At 41.7% G+C, this 23,105-nt stretch overlaps 1 protein-coding gene across 1 annotated transcript in view; it reads left to right on the top strand.

Annotated features, from left to right (window-relative positions):
* The window catches only part of LOC116726979 (formin-2-like), an 86,873-nt gene that overhangs the window by 9,607 nt on the left and 54,161 nt on the right, over positions 1-23,105 (top strand). The window contains exons 4-7 of the mRNA XM_032573967.1: positions 7,388-7,535; positions 9,264-9,319; positions 9,462-10,480; positions 21,725-21,869. Coding sequence (XP_032429858.1) covers positions 7,388-7,535; positions 9,264-9,319; positions 9,462-10,480; positions 21,725-21,869 — 1,368 coding nt within the window. The remainder of the gene's footprint in view (positions 1-7,387; positions 7,536-9,263; positions 9,320-9,461; positions 10,481-21,724; positions 21,870-23,105) is intronic.

The following is a 23,105-nucleotide window of genomic DNA, read 5'->3' as shown; positions in this document are numbered from 1 at the left end:
TCCCCAGAGATTGGAGAGCCCAACCCAGAGTCCCCAGGCTCAGCTTCTTCAATGGAAGGCATGTTGGTGGGATTGAGGAGGTCTTCGAAGTACTCTGCCCACCGGCCCACAACGTCCCGAGTAGAGGTCAGCAGCACACCATCCCCACTATAAACAGTGTTGGTGCCGTACTGCTTCCCCCCCCGAGACGCCGGATGGCGGACCAGAATCGCCTCGAAGCCGTACGGAAGTCTTTCTCTATGGCCTCTCCAAACTCCTCCCACGCCCGAGTTTTTGGCCTCAGCAACCACCCAAGCCGCATGCCACTTCGCCTGCCGGTACCCATCAGCTGCTTCCGGAGTCCCACAGGCCAAAAAGGCCCGGTAGGACTCTTTCTTCAGCCTGATGGCAACCCTCACCGAAGGTGTCCACCAACGGGCTCGAGGGTTGCCGCCGCGACAGGCACCGACAACCTTGCGGCCACAGCTCCAATTGACCGCCTCGACAATGGAGGCACGGAACACGGTCCACTCAGACTCCATGTCCCCCACCTCCCCCGGGACGTGTTCGAAGTTTTGCCGGAGATGGGAGTTAAAGCTCCGTCTCACAGGGGATTCCGCCAGACGTTCCCAGCAGACCCTCACAACACGTTTGGGCCTGCCAGGCCTGACCGGCTTCCTCCCCCACCACCGGAGCCAACTCACCACCAGGTAGTGGTCAGTGGACAGCTCCGCACCTCTCTTCACCCGAGTGTCCAAGACATACGGCCGCAGATCCGATGAAACAATGACAAAGTCGATCATCGAACTGCGGCCTAGGGTGTCCTGGTGCCAAGTGCACATATGGACACCCTTATGCCTGAACATGGTGTTCGTTATGGACAATCCATGACGAGCACAGAAGTCCAACAACAGAACACCGTTCGAGTTCAGATCGGGGGGGCCGTTCCTCCCAACCACGCCCCTCCAGGTCTCGCTGTTATTGCCCACGTGAGCGTTGAAGTCCCCCAGCAGAACAAGGGAGTCCCCAGGAGGAGCACTCTCCAGTACCCCCTCTAAGGACTCCAAAAGGGTGGGTAATCTGAACTGTCGTTCAGCCCGTAAGCACAAACTACAGTCAGGACCCGTCCCCCCACCCGTAGGCGGAGGGAGGCTACCCTCTCGTTCACCGGAGTAAACCCCAACGTACAGGCACCAAGATGGGGAGCAACAAGTATGCCCAGTCCTGCCCGACGCCTCTCACCTTGGGCAACTCCAGAGTGGAAGTATGTCCAGCCCCTCTCAAGGAGGCTGGTTCCAGAACCAGAGCCATGCGTCGAGGTGAGACCGACTATTTCTAGCCGGAACCTCTCAACCTCACACACTAGCTCCGGCTCCTTCCCCACCAGAGAGGTGACATTCCACGTCCCAAGAGCCAGCTTCTGCAACCGAGGATCGGACCGCCAGGGTCCCCTCCCTCTGCCGCCACCCATCCCACACTGCACCCGACCCCTTTGGCCCCTCTCACGGGTGGTGGGCCCATGGGAGGGGGGACCCATGTTTCCTCTTTGGGCTGAGCCCGGCCGGGCTCCATGGGTAAAAGCCCGGCCACCAGGCACTCGCCATCGTGCCCCCCCTCCAGGCCTGGCTCCAGAGTGGGGCCCCGGTGACCCGCGTCCAGGCGAGGGAACGCCAAGTCCAATGTTTTTATTCATCATTGGGGTCTTCGGGCTGCGCTTTGTCTGGTCCCTCACCTAGGACCTGTCTGCCTTGGGTGACCCTACCAGGGGCATGAAGCCCCAGACAGCATAGCTCCTAGGATCATTGCGGCACTCAAACCCCTCCACCACGATAAAGTGGCAGCCCAAGGAGAGGGTTAGGGTTAGGGTTCTTTATTAAAGCCATGTTCTCTTCAAGGAGGATTTGTCATGCAACATTTTTATGTTGTATGATAACTTGCATCCAGAAAGTTAGGAATAACCACTAAGGGTAATTTGGTGACTTGGCCAAATTTTCTTGACCTGCAAGTTGTTATAGGTGCGTGATGTCATTCTTTTGTTGCATCCCCCAGTTGCTTCCAAGCTTCAACCATATAGCTTTATGGACTCAATACACTGGAGGCGATGTCACCCCCTCTCCAAGGAAACTTGTGTGATGAGGTGACAATCGATTCCTGTCCTCCAGCTAAGCGATCAGTGAAAGTTGTTCAGGTGAAATTTCAAACTTGTAGACATGCATATGCCATAGCGACGCAATATAAAAAGTTACAAATTGTTCAACTTTTGTCGTTGCTGCCTTCACCATTGCTTCAGTCTCATGTGTTGGGTTCACCTAGAGTGGCAAGAACCTGGCGAGTCTCACTGTCCATCACTCCCCCTGTGTCAAGTGTATTAGAATTGAGCTGGAGTTGAAAATATTAAAGGTAGTTCACATACTTCATTGTCCCATTCAATTCCTTGAATACACCATCACCACCCACAGCCCCATAGCAAGATGCCAACTCTTTCATGCTTAACATTTGGTATAATCTTTTTAGCTTTGCAAGAGTCACCTTGACTTCTAAAATATACTTCTTGTCATTTTGGCCAAATTGCTCAATCTTAAAACATGTTCATGAGGTTAAGTCAAGCTTCAAAGTGTAGGGTTTGGAGCACATTCGTCTTTATTTGACATCTTCTAAGTGAGAAAAATAAGTATCTGAACACCCAGCGACATTGCCAGTTCTCCCATTTAGAAATCATAAAGGGGTCTGAAATTTTCGTCATGTCATAAGGTACTGTACATGTCCACTGTGAGAGACATAATCTAAAAAAATAAATAAATTTAAAAAAATCCGGTTATCACAATGTATAATTTTTTATTTTTGTGTTACTGCTGCAAGTAAGTATTTGAACACTTGTCAATCAGCAAAAATTCTGGCTCTCAAAGACATGTTAGTCTGCCTCTAAACAGTACACCTCCACTTCACTTATTCTAAATTAGAAGCACCTGTTTGAGGTCATTAGCTACATAAAGATTCCTGTTCACCCCACTCAATCAGTAAGACTCCAACTACTAACATGGCTAAGATCAAAGAGCTGTCGAAAGGCACCAGAGACAAAATTGTTGTTATATTGCAGGCACAAATGGGACAGGCGACCACATAGTCTTTGATCATACAAAACTTTTGGTGGCCATCTTTGTATAAAGATGTCAAAGAGATTGTTTGGTTTATGCCAGAATGACACGAAAATTTGGCAGTATAGGTCCAATGAATAAGACGAGCTCTGATGGAAGAAGGGAGATAGAGACTATCGGGTGGTATGTTATCAGGACTGGGTTTGGTCTGTTGAGCTGTGAATACCTGGTCTCTAATTTCCCAAGAAAGGGCTCTGATGACACAATGGTGGAATGATGGTGGCGCAAGTGTGTCTTTATCGAGGAAAACTGTCTTGAAAGTGCATCTGGTTTGGTGTTTTTGGACCCAGGCCTGTAACAAATTGTAAAGTTGAATCTGGAGTGAAAAAGTGACCAGTGAGACTGTCTGGGACTCAACCTTTTGGTCTGTTGAAGATAGGCTAGGTTTTTGTGATCTGTCCAACCGATGGGATGTTCAGCCCCCTCCAGCTAGTGACGCCATTCATCAAAGGCCATCTTTATGGCAAGGAGTTCTTTATTGCCTACATCAGTTTTTCTCAGCTGATGAGAGACGGCAGGAGGAGATTGCACAGGAGTGTAGTTTGTCATCAGTTGGTGAAATCTGTGACAGGACCGCTCCAACCCCTCAATGAGACAGGAATAAACTGTCTAGATCACATGTGTCAAACACAAGGCCCGGGGGCCAAATGCAGCCCCTCGCAGCTTTTTATGTGGCCCTCTAGATTCTAGACTTATGCATAAATAAAACGTACAGGATAACAGTTGAGTGCTTAAACATTATGTTTTTTAATTAAATCAAAATGGCTTTTATTTGTTATGGCCAAATTACATTAGTCAATTCTTCCAGTTTTACTACAATCGCAGAAATTCACACAAATCAACAAATTGTGTAATTTTTTGTGTGAATGCATAATTGTGAATTTACTGAAAGTTTTCCAGAAAAATTGTCAAAAACATGTGTTTGAAGTGATACCAACTCCACCTGCAAGTGGCAGTATATTTTACTTCTACATTTATGCTTTAATTGATGTCAAGTTCTAGTCTGTGATCGACAATTTGCGACTAATGAAAAGTCACATTTACCATAATACATAAGTGCAAATATTGCAAAATTTCTTACAAATATTTTTAAATGAGCAATTTATTGCAAAAAAATTACAACAACAACAAAAAAGAAATCCTGGAGGAATTGATGAATGTGAAAACTGTTAATTATGATTTGAGTTAGGACATTCGTGATGTTAATGTGGCCCAAAATGAAAACGAGTCTAGATGGATCTGGTTAAGTGAGGATGGATGCAATGGCAAATTAGTTTTATGAAACTTCGGGTGACCAACTGAAACTGGTTTTGGTGGATGTGAGACTGGTAGAACAGTTTGTCTATAGTTTTTAATGAAACGACGGTAGAAGTTTGCAAACCCCAGAAAACATTGAAGTTGCTTGCGAGATGTGGGAGTAGGCCAGTCCAAGAACTTGAACCTTTGCTGGCTCTGTCTTCACCTGCCCGCTCCCCAAACATATCCAAGAAATGTGAATGATGAGGCATGGAACTCACATTTCTTTGCTTTGACAGTCTATTCTCCAAGAGAAGCTGAAGGACCAGGCAGACATGTTTTTGTGCTTCTCTACGGACCTTGGAAAAAATGAGAATGTCGTTGAGATAAACAAAGATAAACTGATTAAGCTAGTCCCTAAGGACATCGTTGACTAGAGATTGGAACACAGCTGATGCACTCATGAGGCCAAAAGGCATATCCAAATACTCAAAATGGCCAAGTGACTGATCTAATAGTTTTTATTCACTTGTTGATCACATAACCCTTTCATGCATAAATTATGATCCTGTAAGTCTGGATTTTCAAAATAGTTTTTGATTATCTTAGGGCATTAAAGAAAAAGGTGGGAAAAAAACTTGGTAATTTTCTTTTTTCTAGGATTTATCCAAGTGTCCACTCAGGTGGACAACATGTGCTTAAATTTGTTAACTAATGATTTGCTGTATATTACATTGTGAATTTTTATTTTTTTGTAAATTTTTTACATAATATTTTGATATGAGTTAATAGAATACAAAAGTATATAACATTGTATTCAATTCGCATCCTAGTCTAATGTTCACTACTATCTCATCCCTTTATTCACTCCCTCTCATTCAACTGCTCAATCTAATTTTAGTCGTATTTTGGCTTCTTCTCAAACAGTATGATATTATTATGGGCATTTTTAATTTTACAAAACTAACAAGATTGAATATGATACTTCAGTCATTTTGTTGTTTTCTGTAACATAACAGTACAGTCTCTTCAGTTTCAGTTATATAATTTCTCAAACATAAAGACGTTGAAATATAACGGTCCTCAGAGCGAGCCGGCACATTACCGACGCTACCCCTGTCCGACAAAACTGACAAAACGGTGCATTGGAACCGTGACTCAATTATACATCACGTCAATCAATATGTAAACATCCTACAAAGTTGCCTTGGCGGGTTTTATCCACTGTATACTGACCTGGAGAACAAATTGACAGGAGTCATCAATGGAACGTAGCGCTGCCTTTAGCAACCAGATTGCTTTTGGGGCAGACCGGAAGTCCATCCCAAACCCAACCTGGAAGCAATGCCCCCCAAACAAAGGTTCCGCTTCGCTACTACCACTCCCGTCCCCACCTCAGGAAAGCATTATAAATGTAATGCTTAACTGTGAACAAAATATAATTTGTTAATTTATTTATTTTTTTTAGAAAATAAAATAAATTTTACCTGAAACTATTTCAAAATTAATAAAAAAAACCCCCCAAAATACTGTGGTGGCATTTCTAGGTGCACCACATATATGTGTATATATATATATATATATATATATATATATATCAACACCACCTGGGGTTTTTGTTCCAGGACTATTCAGCTTCACAATATTTACAAAAAGGCTATGCCAGGTCAGGACAACAAGGAGAGGTGGATTATTATATTTTAGAAATGGTTTATTTTCTCCAAAGTTTAAAGTAGGCCTACAACAATAGAATGCATGCATAAAAGGCGACTTACAAAGTTCACACATGTATACTACACATTAGCTCTTCAACACCAAGTTGTATACTACAACCCAATTAAAAAAAAGAACATTTACACAAATAAAAGAAAAGCCCTCCAAACCAAACAGCAAAACAACATGCAAACAAACAAACAAAACAGCAAAACAAAACCTGCAAGCAAACGACAAACATACATACAAAAAGGGGAAAACATCTACAAACCCCAAATGAACATGCAGTAGAATTACAAAAGGGACTCACCATGAGCAGGTTGAGCCCAACAATAAAATTATTAATAGGGTAAATGACATCCCAGCTGAAAAAGGCATGAAACAAAAGGACAGGGACCAAACAACGACTTTGATGTGGCTGTGCTCCCCGTGCGCACACCAGCGAGGAGGAGGGGGAGAGCCACGAACAATTTGCAGCCAAGTTCCGCAACAGCCCAGGATCTAAAGTAAAATTTATTGTACGCCATTGCACAGAGCCCACAACGAGCTGGACAATGAAATCACTCACCCCAGTATGAACCCCAAACCCACGGCGTGTCCGACCACACGCACTTCCAACGAGCAGGAGAAAAACCACACAACCTAACCATGTCCCTGAACCCAATGGAGGCATGGTCACTAAAAAAACTGGTCTAGAAGCCAAACAAATGGGAGACCACAAAACTAACCTGGAAACTATGAATGCTCACCATACGCCATCTTCACGACTCAATAGAAGTGTGTGGGCACGTCCGATGCCCACCTGGCTTTGTTGGTGCCACCCACCACTCATCATACAGGTGAACCTGCACCAACATACCACACTTACAATAAAATAATACATGGATTCAAATCCACAATAAATTACCAACTTTACAGAGTTAACTGTGCTGAAAACTACAGACCTCATAAACAGACAGAATGGAATTATTCAAGAACATCTTTAAAATCTTGGTATTTCCATGGTTTCCATTTCAAACACAGAAAATACCAACACTTCAAAAAATAAATTTTAAAAGAACAATTCTTTTGTCACTGATGTCATGATTCCAATTTCATGGGAAGAGGAGAGTTTGGTTCATATTACAAAGACAACATTGTAAAAATTAGTTTGGACTTTCTTTTAACTCATTACTTTAAAGTTTTGTCTAACATCTAAAAGGAAAGTTGTGACTAACTTGGCAAGGAAGTTGGAGGAGAATAGTGAATTACATAGTAAACACCTGTTGCTTGAGAAAGTGTTTAAAATAGTTTTGTTTCTGCAGCATGACCAGCTGTATACATGGGCCGCAGTCAACCAGCCACAACACTCACTGGATCTTCTTGAAGGAAAACTAGCAGGCCAACTCAAGACGCAGTGGTCTCCATTAAGGCTAGGAGAAAACAGAACTGGTCATAAATCTATGGGAGCAGGTAAGCTCAACATTCAAATGAAGTATGAGGAAATCAAAATAGTATTCTTTTCCACATCAAGCAATTAATTTATTCTGAACATGTGGAAAGGAATCACAAACAAAATACAAAAATACAACAAAAAAAATTGGCGTTTACTTAAAAATTATGCAAGCTTACAAGCTAAAGGTTTCAAAATGTAAGTCTTAGTATGTGCGAGCTGTACTGATTGAGTAACATTAACGTGTGCAATTTTAGGTAATTTTAAGTTTATATTAGTATTAAGTTAATATTAGTATGTTGTAATTACTTAAACAACACCCAAAACGTAAGTTTTTTTTTAACTAGAAACTACTTACATAGAAAGAAAACAACTTTTTTGAGACAGTTCCAGCTTTATATTTGTTTCTTTGCTCAAACCTAGACAGTAAATACAGAAAACAAAGATAGTTTGCTCACGTTTTTCAGTAAAACAAACTCATTCACATACCAAGCTGCACTTATTTTTAAATAATAACATCATATACAACAAATATGGCATCAGTATTAGATATACTCAAACTTGAAAAAAGTCAGCACAGGCTACTTCCAAACATACAAAAGAGAAGAAAGAAAAGACTAGAAATGAAAATTAATCTGACAAAATAATAATAAAAAAACAACTAGCTGTTTTAGAGAAGTTTCAGATTGTTTATTATACGATACAGATTTCTCTGAGTATTGCTACGTTCTATGAACAAATGATGCAATTTGTCCTGGGAAAAATGTAGAAACGGGTGATTGTATTATTTTTTTTTCTCAGTCTGTCAGGTCAACTTCATACTCGTTGCCATGGCAACCAATAAACAACAGCTCTGGGAGTGCAGAGCAAAGATTACGTTCAAGTGCATCAGGAATTAACACTAAAAAAAACCCCACAAAAACATTTCCCACACAAAAAGTACGTACAAACACCAAACAGAACATTTTGTCGGTTGTAGATTTATGTTTTTGAACTTCCATTTTGCGATCATTAGGAAGTGATTGCCTGAACACTCGCGGTGGTTGATTAGCTAACTTAAACACCTGCACTTCTGATTATCTGTCAGAAAATGTATGTGGGTTGCCTTATTTTTGTGTTAATTGAACCAAGCTAACATAACTAACTTACTCTCCACTTTCTTTATATATATATTTTTAATTAAAGCTTTTTACTGACCTGTGAAATGTGATCCCTTTGGACCTTGTTATCTTGCTATTGTAGTGTTGACAATTAATATCAAAACTTTGCGTCCCCTTCTCAGATTCTTTGGTTGATTGAGTAATTTCCCCGACCATCGATATTCCTGACTCAATGTAAAGCAACAGCAAATGTGGCTCACTGCCACGGCGCGCACAGTAAGTGACGTGATGTCCAATCTACTAGATCACTGAGCGGACTTGCCATTTACGTTTTACAAAGGAATTTTAAAAAGCATTACCTGGCCGTTAATGCTTTGAATACAACGTGCAGCTGCTGCCGAGTTACATAGATGCAGGCCTATAAAGATAAAAAGGTGCAGGAAATATTGGTGGGGACTCTCCCCTTCAGGCCAGAGTTGGTGGGGACATGTCCACACCAGTCCTTCAGGAAGTTACGCCTATGCTGTAATGTAATAAAAGTTACCTCCTACATCTTTAATGTTACCTTTTACTATTACCACTTTCTGTCACTCTTCCATAATGTTTTAACTAAAGTATAATTACTGTACTGTGATATTTTTTGCCTAGATCATTGTGAAGTTGTCCCCACAACAAGACAACAAGACAGTGAGGAGAGATCAGAGGTCTGTCCTTCTATTTCTCTCTACATTCTATAATTTTGCTGTGTGACCAAACTAGTCTTCTAGTTCTGTTTGGTAGAGAGAGTGCAAGTGAACAAAGACCTTACATTTTTTAAATTTGATTTTGGATTTTTCCTTTCTGCAGGGGGAATATGTGCTGCCGTCAAAAAAACTAAAGGAGAAACACGTTGATGTTATCCAGCAGCTTGAGCAAACTATAGAAGATCTCAGGACTAAGATTGCTGAGTTGGAACGTCAGCCCCCTCTTCTCGAGGAGAAGGGTATAACAACCATCACCTCCACCACCGACAGAGAATGTGGAGGAGATGAGAGCCTATTGAGGTCTCTCTGTGATGCTCATCTGCAAACAGAGGCAGGGGCCTCTCTGGGATGCCAGGAGGTCAAGTCAGTGCAGACCTCGCCAATGGATGATAGTTTTAGGTTCAACAGGCTCTGTAGAGGGCTGGATGGAGGCTTTCTGCAGCCATCATCCAATCATGATTGTTCATGTCAACTAGAGCCTTGTACTTCACCTCTTCTGCATCAAGGAGAAACTGTAATTCTTCACTCATGCCTGAATTTGGTCCCACCTCCTCCTCCTCCACCTTTGCCAGGATTTCCAGACCCTCCTCCTCCACCACCTTTTCCCCCTCCTCCTCCTTTCCCAGGACTTCCAGGCCCTCCTCCTCCTCCTTCTCCTCCTCCTCCAGGCTTTCCAGGCCCTCCACCACCGCCTCCTCCTTTACCAGGATTTCCAGGGCCTCCCCCTCCACCACCGCCTCCTCCTTTACCAGGATTTCCAGGGCCTCCCCCTCCACCACCGCCTCCTCCTTTACCAGGATTTCCAGGGCCTCCCCCTCCACCACCGCCTCCTCCTTTACCAGGATTTCCAGGTCCTCCCCCTCCACCACCACCTCCTCCTTTACCAGGATGTTCAGGCCCTCCACATCCTCCTCCAGGATATGGGCCTCCTCCTCCACCACCAGGAGCAACTGGCGTACCCCCAAGTCTTCCAGCAGTAATGGGTTCATTGCCCCCTCCAATGCCACTGGGTTTGTATTCTCTACCTTTAACTCAGGATAAACCAACCAGAAAAGCTGCAGTGGAGCCACCCCGGCCAATGAAGCCCCTTTATTGGACGAGGATCCAGCTACACACAAAAAGGTATTGATGTTGACCAGACAACTGTGATGTTATTGGCAAGACATTACTATTGATTTGGTTCTGCTTACTTTAAATTAGGGGTTAAATGACTTCATATTTTTTAAAGTCGACCACAATATGACAAAGTCGAGTCGATCAGTCACAGTGACGTCATAGTAATGAAAGCGAAAATATATCACAGCAACTTACAACCTTTATTAGCTATGTTCACGGCAAATATTAACAAAAAAACACACTTATGTTAAGTCTATTACGCTGAATTAAAAGAACAAGAACCGGTCTACATGTGTTTTGTGGACTTGGAGAAGGCGTTTGACCGTGTCCTTCGGGGAGCTCTGTGGGGTGTTCTCCAGGAGCATAGGGTACCGATACCCTATGCCCTTTGATACAGGCTGTTAAGTCCCTTTATAACCAGTGTCAGAGTCGGCAATAACTTGCCGGCAGTAACTCGGACTCGTTTCCGGTGAGATCTGGACTGCCCTTTGTCATCAATTCTGTTCACTACTTTCATGGACAGAATTTCTAGGTGCAGCCAAGGTGTTGAGGGGATCCGTTTTGGTGGCCTTATGATCACATCTCTGCTTTTTCAATCAATCAATCAAATTTTATTTGTATAGCACATTTCAGCAGCAAGGCATTTCAAAGTGCTTTACATCATATCAAACACAGAAACACAATGCAACATAGAATCAACAATCAAAACACAGCATTAAGTAAAGTTCCATCAATAAATTTGTAATTGATTACGTTTCAAATACAATCCTAAACAGGTGGGTTTGTAGTCTAGATTTAAAGGAAGTCAGTGTTTCAGCTGTTTTACAGTTTTCTGGAAGTTTGTTCCACATTTGTGGTGCATAGATGCTGAAAGCTGCTTCTCCTCGTTTGGTTCTGGGGATGCAGAGCAGACCAGAACCGGAAGACCTGAGAGGTCTGGAAGGTTGATACAACAACAGCAGATCTTTAATGTATTTTGGTGCTAAGCCGTTCAGTGATTTGTAAACTAACAACAGTATTTTAAAGTCTATTCTTTAAGCTACAGGGAGCCAGTGTAGGGACTTTAAAACTGGTGTTATGTGCTCTATCTTCCTGGTTTTAGTGAGAACGCGAGCAGCAGCATTCTGGATCAGCTGCATCTGTTTGATTGATTTGTTGGAGAGACCTGTGAAGACGCTGTTGCAATAATCAATGCGACTGAAGATGAACGCATGGATGAGTTTCTCTAGATCTGGCTGAGACATTAGTCCTTTAATCCTGGAAATGTTCTTCAGGTGATAGAAGGCCGACTTTGTGACTGTCTTTATGTGGCTCTGGAGGTTCAGGTCAGAGTCCATCACTACTCCCAGGTTTCGGGCCTGATCGCTGGTTTTTAGTTGTAATAACTGAAGCTGTGCATTGACTCTAGATCTATAACTCTAGATCGTTCCTCTTTAGGTCCAAAAATAATAACTTCAGTTTTGTTTCTGTTCAGCTGGAGAAAGTCTTGGCACATCCACACATTTATCTATTCTAAGCATCTGTTCAGTGATTGGATGGGTTCTGAGTCACCTGGTGACATGGTAATGTAGAGCTGTGTGTCATCTGCATAGTTATGGTAGCTAATATTATTTCCTGTTATAACCTGAGCTAGTGGGAGCATATAAATATTCAATAAGAGGGGTCCTGACTTCCGGTTATGGCGTCCAGTGAAAAGGTGCATGTGCGTATGGCTCGCTGTTAAATCCTTAAATGAATCCGTAATTAAGATCAATATTCACAATTTCGCTCGTTTATGGTAACGGAAAACGTTTAGTGGGGATCATGCCACCGAAAAATGCCAAAGTTGTCCAACAACCAACTAAAGCGACTCCACGAGAGAATGCGGCTAATGTAGCTCATGCTAACGAGACAGCACCGGCTAACTCGACAGAGGCTCAAGAAGCTCCGACCAACCATGATATTCTCAGAGCAATTAACCTACTGAAGGAAGATATGAACAAACAATCTGCTGATATGATGAAAGCAATTCAGGATATCAAAGGGGATATGCAATCGCTCACTGAGAGAACTGGGGAAACAGAAGTGCGAATTTCGCAAGTAGAGGATGACGTTACTTCCCTTCAAAGAAGAGTTAAATCACTGGAGAGAACCGTGGAGGTGCTTGGTGATAGAGTTGCGGAGCAAGAAGACAGGAGCAGACGCTCCAACCTGAGACTGGTCGGGCTGCCTGAAAAATCCGAGGGAGCAGATCTGTGTGGCTTTCTGGAGACATGGCTTCGAGAAACACTAGGTGAGGACTTCACCTCCTCCCGATGCGTGGAGAGAGCTCACAGGATCGGGCCCCTCAGCTCTAAAACTGCGGCTCCAAGAGTTGTTATAATGAAGTTTCTGAGTTATAGAGACCGGGATATAACTGAAAGCCGCCAGGAAAATTAAGGAAGTGCATTATGAGAATCACCGTGTCACCTTTTTTCCTGACTTTTCGGCCGAGACTCGCAAGCTGCAGAGGCGCTTTGATGGAGTGAAAGCCCGGCTTCGAGCCCTTAAAGTCCGGTATGGTATTTTGTATCCAGCTCATCTGATCATCACACACAATGACAAGCGACGGACCTTCAAGTCAGTGGAAGAAGCCGAGAAATACATCGATGGAATAAGCCCACAGGCAGAGAATAACTCCAGGACATAGTGTGTGCCCATCGCTTCCCCTCAACAGTGGATACAAAAGGAACAAATTGCAGTGGACAATATTGTAAGTTGACAAACGTTTTGTTGATGTATGTGAAAGCATGAACACTGCTATTAATGTTTCTTTATTATACCTTTGTATTGTTACCAAATCTAGCCTTAACTATTAATATTTTGGTCAAATTGTTCTTTGTTTGGCCAGCCAACCCACATATTACCTTCGTTATGCATGTGGACTTTTACGTTACCCACTTACTGGATGCAACGTTTCATATAACCCGAGTTCAATGTTCAGAAGGGATTAAGACCACATTTCGTTTGGGGAAATGTGTGGTGATTTGGGATCAAGGGCTCACTATGGGTACAGTTTTTTTGTTGACTTTACATGACTTGAATGTGAGAATAAGAAGAGGCCAATGCATTATATTTGTTTACATCTCCAAGTACACGATTTATGTCTGATTGCCCGGTAATCAATATATCTAGTTGGAATGTTAGAGGTCTGAGCAAAATGGTCAAACTTAAACAAGTGATGGGCAGGATCAAACAGATGAAAACTACAATATGTTTTTTACAAGAGACACACTTGATTGAAAAGGATGTAAATAAAATTAGATCTAGGTGGCCGGGACAGGTATTCTCCTCTAGTTTTACAACTCACGCCAGAGGAGTAATAATAATGATCCACAAATCAATTCCATTTGAACTTAAAAATAAATACCTTGACCCGGCAGGGAGATTTATCATTCTTAGTGGGACTATAATCTCTACATTGGTCAACTTTGTATGTCTCTATGCCCCCAACGGGGATGATCCTACCTTTTACCAAAATCTGTTTTTAACCATGTCAGCTTATAATGGTTCATTTATAATTGGTGGAGATTTCAATTGTGTTTTAAACCCTGCAGTAGACCGTTCAAATAGTTCTGTCATATCCCACCATCAAGCCAGGAAAACTGTCGAGAAATATATGAAAGATCTTAATATAGTGTAGGTTTGGAGGCAACTTCATCCAAATAAGACAGAGTACTCATGCTTTTCAAGCACCTCCAAAACTTATTCACGAATAAATTATTTTCTGGTCTCCTCCGGTTTATTATCTACAGTTCAAAAATGTTGGTATGAAGCTATTCTACTTTCTGATCATGCCCCAGTTATTCTGTCAATAAAATTACCAAATTATTGCCGGTCTTCAATCCCATTTCGATTTCAAGCTAAATGGTTTAGATCCCAAGAATTTGAGGAATTTCTCGAAGAGAAAATAACTGAGTATTTCAATTTTAATACAACCCAAACCAGTGCATCAATAAAATGGGAAGCCTTTAAAGCCTATATAAGGGGGGAAATAATGAGTTATACTAGGCATAAATCAAGACTACATTTGAATAAATTAAAAAACATTGAAAAACAAATCAAAGAATTACAAGAGCAACTGTATCATTCTAATGACGCTGACAAATATAGGAGACTTCTTTTACTAAAATCGGAATATAATGAGCTCACTACCAACAAAATAGCAACTAATCTACTGTGGTTACAACAATCATATTATGATCAGGGTGAGAAGGCAGGTAAACTCTTAGCTTGGAGGCTTAAAAAGTTACAGACGAATCGGGCTATAAATTCAATCAAATTAAATAATGGTGAAAATCTGGTAGATCCAAAAAGTATAAATGATGCATTTGCAAAATATTATGAAAACTAATATACATCCCAATATCTAGACAACACAAATAAACAGAAACAGTTTCTGGACCAACTTCAATTTCCAACTCTGTCAAAAGAGAATAAGAACAATTTGGATTTTAAGTTGAAGAACTTAAAATGGCCTTAAGCCGCATGAATTCGGGTAAGGCACCTGGCCCCGATGGCCTTCCAATTGAACTTTACAAGAAATTTCCAGATAAATTACTGCCCCCTCTACTCGAAGCGTTCAATGAATCTTATGAAAAAGGCATCCTGCCTCCATCACTACGTTTGGCAACTATTTCTCTCTTGTTAAAGCCAGGTAAACCCCCAACAGAAATGGGTTCATATAGGCCCATTTCTTTAATGTCCTGTGACACAAAAATTCTATGCAAAGCTTTGGCTTGAAGGATGGAAACTCATATTCCTAATTTAATCTCGAATGACCAAAATGGATTTGTTATTGGGCGCCAAGCCTTTCACAATACCCGTCGATTGCTAAATATATTATATGCAAAACAGTTTGCTATGGACCACGCCTTTCTATCATTAGATGCTGAGAAAGCTTTTGACAGGATCGAATGGAGCTATCTCTTTGATACCCTTAAGAGATTTGGCCTAGGAGAAAAATATTTAAAATGGATTCAATTACTATATACTGAGCCAGTTGCTAAGGTCGCAACAAACAGTCAACTTTCAACATGTATTAGCCTCTGTAGATCGACGCGACAGGGATGCCCTCTGTCCCCCCTCCTTTTCTTATTTGCCATTGAGCCGCTTGCCATGGCAATACGTAAATCCCCTGAAATCACCGGCATTCAAATTGGAGATGTGGAGCACCGGTTGTCTCTTTTTGCAGATGATATTGTTCTGTTTTTAGCTAATCTGAAAGAGTCTATTCAGGCTGTTGATAAAATTCTGAAGGAATTTGGTGAATTCTCAGGTTACAAAGTTAACCAAAAGAAAAGCTCCTTATTACTTCTTAACAGAAATAACCCCCCAATACAAACACAATTTGCTTATACCTATGAGGGCTTTACCTACCTAGGAATTAAGATTAACCCAGATCTAGAGAAAATAGTCTCTATAAACTATGATCCTTTAATTCAGAAAATATTAGATTCCCTAGATAGATGGAATGAGATGCCAATTTCAATGATAGGTCGTATTAACATCATTAAAATGTCCATTCTCCCGAAGTTCTTATACTTTTTTCAGTCCATCCCCTTACACATTCCAGCTTCCTTCTTTTCTTCGATAGATAAAGCCTTTACCAAATTTATATGAAACAATAAACGCCCCAGATTGCGACTCTCTCTTCTTTATCTGCCCTATGAACGAGGTGGGCTTAGAGTACCAAACATTAAGTTGTACTATCATGCAGCACAGCTTTGTGCTGCTACTTGCTATTTTTCCACTGGTGACATACCCTCTTGGGTACAAATAGAGAACAATTTATTAACATTATCTTTGACATCCTATCTTTACTCAGCAGATCTTAAACATCTATTAAAAAACACCAAAAATCCTTTTCTCAAAAACACAATATCAGTTTGGCACCACTCACATCCAGTTTTGGATGAGGTGTCCGAGCTCTCATGTCTATCCCCTATTTGGGGAAATAATAGATTCAAACCAGGAAGAGCAGACAGAGGATTTAGAATATGGTTGAATAAAGGCGTAAATAAAATAGGGGACCTTTATAGTGAAGGAGTTTTGATGTCCTTTGAACAGCTGGCAAATAAGTACAGTCTGCCTCAAAAACATTTTTTAAAGTATTTACAGATTAAAAGCTTTGTTTTTGCGTCACTGAAATCCACTGCTGAACCTCCACTCTCTACCATAGAATATTTAGCCACTCACCACAATCAGAATAGGGGTTTACTCTCCAAATTTTATAATATCTTGCTTTTAGCCTTAAAAGAAAATAGTCTCTCATATTTACAAGCATGGAAAAAAGATCTGCAAACTGAAATCTCTGAAGATGAATGGAACAACTCTTGTCTACTGGCACAAACGCAAACTATTAACACAAGGTTTAGACTATTACAATACAAGTGGTTGTTTAGGACATATATCACTCCTATAAAACTTCACCATTTCAACTCAAATATTCCTGATGTGTGTGTTAAATGTAATATAGATAAGGGTACTCTTTTTCATTGTATGTGGCAATGTATGGAACTTCAAACTTTCTGGAAGGAGGTTATTGTGTTCACCTCTCGTTTGATTGAACAGGATGTTTCAATGGACAGTAAACTTTGCCTACTGCATATTTTTACAGATGGATTTAAAGTACCTATAAAGAGAAAGAAGCTTGTGAGTTTTTGCCTTTTGCAGGCTAAACATTTGATTGCTCTGAAATGGAGGAACCCAGAAAGACCAAAGATAAATGAATGGATCAAACTACTGAGCAACAACCTGGCAATGAAAAAACTGATTTATATAACAAAAGGAAAACTTGAAGACTTCGATGATATTTGGTCCCCCTTCCTATATTTTATCGAACAATATGACATGTAAACTCAACCTTTCCTTTCTTTTTGTGTAGAGAGTGAGCCCTGGGGTTTTGTGTGTTTTTCTTTATTATTATTATTTTTGGAGTGGGGGGAGGGACGGCATTGTGTTAATTTTTTATTATTTTTTCTTCTTCTCTTTTTTCATGTTCTTTTCTTGTATGTTTATATAGCAGAAAATTCTAATAAAAATATTTTGAAAAAAAATAAAAAAAGCAGAAAAAATAAAAAAAAATAAGAGGGGTCCTAGGATTGAACCTTGGGGTACCCCACATGTGACCTTTGACCTCTTTGATGAAAAGTTTTCAATTAAAACAAAGAAATCCCTGTTCTTTATTAAGATTCAAACCAGTTAAGCACTGGACCTGAGAGTCCGACCCAACTCTCCAGTCGATTCAGTAATATGTCATGGTCAACAGTGTCAAAAGCTGCACTGAGGTCCAACAGAACTAGCACTTTGGTTCTCCCACAGTCCGTATTTATATGGATGTCATTGAACACTTTTACGAGGGCAGTCTCTGTGCTGTGGTGAGCACGAAAACCAGACTGGAAGGAGTCAAAGCGGTTGGTTATTGTTAGGAAGCTAGTTAATTTTTTAACACAGCTGTGTTAGACCAAAATTCTCTAAAATATTAGAGAGCTTTTTTGCCCCTCTGTCTTGGGGGTTATCAACATGAATGTTGAAATCACTGACAATTATTAAACAGTCATAATCAGTGTATATGAGAGATAGAAGCTCATTCAAGTCAGTAAAGAAATTTTCCACATATGTTGGAGTTTTGTATAAAGTTAGTGTCAAAGTTCGTTTGTGGCCTTTAACCTCAATTCCAAGATACTCAAAAGAGGTGAAGTGACCCAAGGAAATTTTACTACTATTTACGGTATTCTTAAATATTGAAGCCATGCCTCCTCCTTTTTTATGTTTTCTATTCTCACTTAAGAAATTGTAGTTAGGAGCCGCTGTTTCAATTAGTACGATTGGTTCATTATTCTCATTCAACCATGTTTCTGTCATAAACATAACATCGATATTTTGCTCAGTGATGAAATCATTAATTAATAGAGCTTTAGCACAGAGAGATCTGGTATTTAAAAGAGCTAGTTTAAATGAATTGAGGCCAAAAGTTCTTCAGTCTGAGGTTCCTTTAGGCAGTGGAACAGTCTGAGGTTTGAATTAGGTCCGCTGTATTTTATGTTTCTGTTTTTTGTAAATTTTCTGTAGTTATCCGGACAGGTAATGTCCTGTTTTGCAGTGCTGGGGGGCCAGACACATTCTGGAGTAAGACGGGTGTAAAGATAAAATCTGGACCCCGGCCTTAGACCTCAGAAATGCAGAGTGATGGATCCTCTGGGATGTGCCGAACCGAACCTGTTGATTCATTCCATCTGTAAATGTAAGAAACTTCAGTCCAGAAGACTTTTCTTTATGGGCATCTTGTGAATCCTGTGAATGAGTGGGTGAGCAGAGAGGGAGGGGGGAAGGAGGAAGGGAACCAGTCGCTCCGTCTCCAGTCGATGTATCAGCATGTTTTGGAACGGTTTGCTCCTGATAAGCGCAAGGTTCCATCCTAGTCAGACATCCTTGAGCCTGTTCTTCTGAAGCGATGATCACGTTGCTGTCCTTCTTGATAAGATGAAAAAGATTTGCAGTTAGTAGCTTTGTCCCATGTTTATTAAGATTGCGTCCGTCTCTTCCTAAAAGGTGAAAGTGCTGCCAATAGATCCAGAGGTTATCGATGAAGGTCACTGAGCTGGCAGAGCAGATTTTAATCAGCCATTTGTTTATCATGTCCAGCCTGGAGTGTTTTTCGTCTCCCCATTGAGGTGATGGAATTGGACCACTGAGAAATAACTTCATTTTTAATTTTCCCATAGTGTTCAGAAGAATATTAAAGTCCTTTTTCAGAATCTCATATTTCTGCTTTGCCAGATCGTTGGCTCCAACATGCACAACTAAAGTCTCAATATCTGGCTGATCAGTAGTTAGAGAGAGTACAGTGTCACCAGGAAAAGAAATCACTCTTGTTTTCTTGGGATTGCAAACGTGACTGATTCCATTTACTGCCTCATCTCCAACAATAAGCACTTTTGGGATACCTTTCATTTTCCTGGTAGCCGCTTTGTCCTTTGGAGCTTTGGGGGGTGGATGTGTTGGTCTTGCCTTATTGTTGATGTTTGAAGGCGAGGTCTCACTCAGAAGCTCAGGCTGGAGTACAGAAAATCTGTTTTTCAGTGGGATTCCCACAGAGTCAGAATGTTTTGAGGCCCGGGCTGGTCGCTTTGTCCTTGGGAGCGTGGTCGGTGGAACCGTTTTGGTTGCAGCTGCTTGTTTATTTTTCTTTGGTGGAGCAGGTGTTGAAGTTGAAGGTGGGTTTCGGCTCAGAGCCGAACACGCTGATTCGTCCAGGTGAGGGGTTCTCCCTGTCAGTTGCCTCATCGGATCTGCTGTGTGAGACTTTTGCTTCAGCTTGGCACCCAGAGCGTTCCAGGGTGGGCTGCTTGATGCAGTGCATACGACCTCTTCGTTGAATTGAGGAAGAGTTGTCTCATTTCCTTAGGTAGAGTTGATCTCAAAGTTCACCTCCAGCAGTTTAATCTTCATTTCTATAGACTGAAGTCGTTGTATAATACTGCTAATGTCCCTGGGGTCGGTCGGAGGCATTTTGCCCTGGTTCAACTTGGAGATGAAGAAAAGTAAGGTAAAAATAAAAGTAAGAAAATCCCCCAGTCCTTAGGTTTGAAGTAATCCAGTTATGATGTCGATAATGTAAATATAACTATAAAAACTGTCACTTTAAAAAATAACTCACAGGCAAAGTTATCAGTAAGGACGAGAGAGAGCACGATAAGCTGTTCCTCCTTCAGCTGCCACAGAGAAGTCCCGGTTGATGCGGTTCTATTGGCTTCATCAGGTAGTAATCTACATCTCTCGCTGGAGTGGTTCGCAGCCGAGTGTGAAGCAGCCAGGATGAGGATCAGTGCCTCCAAATCTGAGGCCATGATCTTGAGCAGGAAAAGTTTAGAGTGCCTTCTCCAGGACAGGGGGGATGTCCTGCCCCAAGTGGAGTAGTTTAATTATCTCAGGACCTTGTTCACGAATGAGGGAAAAATGGAGTAGGAGATCGACAGACGGATTGGCGCAGCGTCTGCAGTGAAGCGGGTGCTATACCGGTCTGTCATGGTAAAGAGAGAGCTGAGTTTACTGGTCGATCTACGTTCCTACCTTCGTCTATGGTCATGAGCTTTAGGTCATGACCGAAAGAACGAGGTCACGGATACAAGTGGCCTAAATCAGTTTTCTCAGCTGGCTCTCCCTTAGAGACAGGGTGAGAAGCTCGGCCATCCGAGGGGGATTCAGAGTAGAGCTGCTGCTCCTTCACATCGAGAGGAGCCAGTTGAGGTGACTCGGGCATCTGGTTAGGATGGCTCCTGGATGCCTCCATGGTGCGGTCTTCCGGGCACTTCCCACCAGGAGGAGACCCCGGGGAGATCCCTCCAACCCAGAACATTGGAGGGACTATGTTGGAGCTGACTTATTCAGCAGCAGAGCTGAATAAGTCAGCTCTGCTGCTGACTTATTCGTCAGCAGCAGAGCAAAGGTGGTCCGGAAAGTTGGACAAAGTTGGGTCCTGCTTTTTTTTTCCTTCTTCTTCACCATTAATAACTGCCATTCATTGGGCTGAAAGCAAGCCAAGCTGGTGCTGATGATCAGGTTAGCAGTACTTATAGGAGGCAAATTATTACATTCACCACAACTATGCTTTTGGCACATCATTAAACAACTTATTATGAACAAATCCCATTTGAGTAGTTAAATTCAGTGCACCCACCCGCTGCTCCTCCGCCCCAATTTGCAGCAGGATGCTCCACTGACTCAGCAGCGGCTCTCTGACTTTGCTGAATGAACCAACATGCAGACAGTGGCAGAGATCGCCTCTATCAGATCCTCAGAATGCAACTTGAACTAACATTAGCAGCCGCCTTGTTCAGCTCAACACTTCACTTTTTGCAGTGGAGGATGGTTGTTTACAGTGCAGGCGAGTTCTAGTAAGCTTCTTAGTATCGAACTTGTACATTACATACGTCACATGCAAACATCCGCAATTGGGCAAAAGTTAAAACATCAACAGAGTTCACACCTCCAGAGAGTAATCGTTTCTCAACAGCCGAGAGCCCAGACCCTCTGTCTGGACCCTCTGTAGCCTGATTTTCTATTGACAGAAGAAAGATTACTTTAAACTTATGTCTGTCAAGGATATTTTGGCCTGTGGATAGATTGGCATGATTTAAGCTATATACAATCAAGAAAATAGTTTTCCTAGTTAGTTCTCAAAGTTTTGGTTAGTTACAAGAAACTCTTGAGACCTTTTGTGTTTTTCAGGGACATTCCTTCTTCACTTGTGTGGGAGTTGGTTGAGGAACCCGATGTGGACTTTGACGAGTTTGTGGCACTGTTTTCGAAAACAGCAGTTAAAGAAAAAAAGCAGCCACTCTCTGACACCATAACAAAATCCAAGGCAAAACAGGTCTGTGTGTTAAGAATGTTTTATATCTTGTATATTATACAAAGCAAAATCATAAAGAGTTAATATGCTTTCAAAATGGTCAACAATTGAATAAATAAATTATTCAAGTTTCTAAGAGATAAAGTCACTGAAGTTCACAATTTTTTTCTTTATATTTGCATATTTTAAAGAGACATGATTAACACTTCCCCATGTTTTAGATGTCTCTGTTGCAGAATAGCTTATTCAAATGATTACATGACCTCCTCTGCAGCGATCAAGTGCTGGAGAAGCTTGTTAATCACTGACTTATTCAGGCTACGTGTGTGGCAGAAGGGAAACACCTAAAATATACAGGGCAGTGGTCCCTGTTGACTGGTTAGATTCCATTTACCATCAATTAGTCTAACAAAGCTAAAAGCAAAACCAGGACAGAGCCAATTATACAAAACAAAAATGCAATATTTAAGATGCAAAGTTTGAAAATTTTTGGAAGATTTTAGTCATCAAGTTGACGGCCTTTTGACAACATGACCAACAGTACATCAGCAGGACAAAGCATAAAATGTGGCAATGGCACCTGCCAGTGGCAGCCTTACGATGCTGCAAGACATCCCCAGAACACAATGCTGCCACCACCATGGTTCAATATAGGTTATGGTTATGAGCTGTGCCTGGTTTCCTCCAAACTTGACTATTGGCACTCACACTAACAACTTCAATCCTTGTCCTTGAAAATTTTCTTTCATGGTCAAAGTCCTTCAAGTTTCTTTTGGTAATCTCCAGACAGGCTGCCATGTACCTTTTAGTAAGGAGTGGCTTTCATATGGCCATTCTATCATACAGAATTGATCAGTGGATCACTGGAGAAATGGTTGTCTTCCTGAAAGGTTCTATTCTCTCTACAGAATGCAGTAGCTCTGGCATTGTGACCATCGGGTTCATGATCACCTCTGTGACTAAGGCCCTTCTCCCCTCTGCCGGATAGCAGTCTAAACTGCTCTATAAAGAATCCTACTGGTCCCAACCATCTTCCATCTACCAATGATGGAGGCCGCTGAGCTCAATGGGACATTCAAAACACCAGACATTTTTCTGGATCCTTCCCCAGATTTCTGCCTCAAGACAGACAATACTGTTTTGGAGGTCATCAGGCAATTCCTATGATTTCATTCTTGGTCTTTGACCTCTGACCTACACTGTCAATTGTTGGACCTTATATAGACAGGCAGTGCCCTTCCAAATCAAGTCATATAA

This window comes from Xiphophorus hellerii, chromosome 10, assembly GCF_003331165.1.
Source record: "Xiphophorus hellerii strain 12219 chromosome 10, Xiphophorus_hellerii-4.1, whole genome shotgun sequence".
In the NCBI taxonomy this organism is placed as follows: domain Eukaryota; kingdom Metazoa; phylum Chordata; class Actinopteri; order Cyprinodontiformes; family Poeciliidae; genus Xiphophorus; species Xiphophorus hellerii.
The sequence above is the reverse complement of the archived record's forward strand: the minus strand, read 5'-3'. Positions and strand labels throughout refer to the sequence as shown.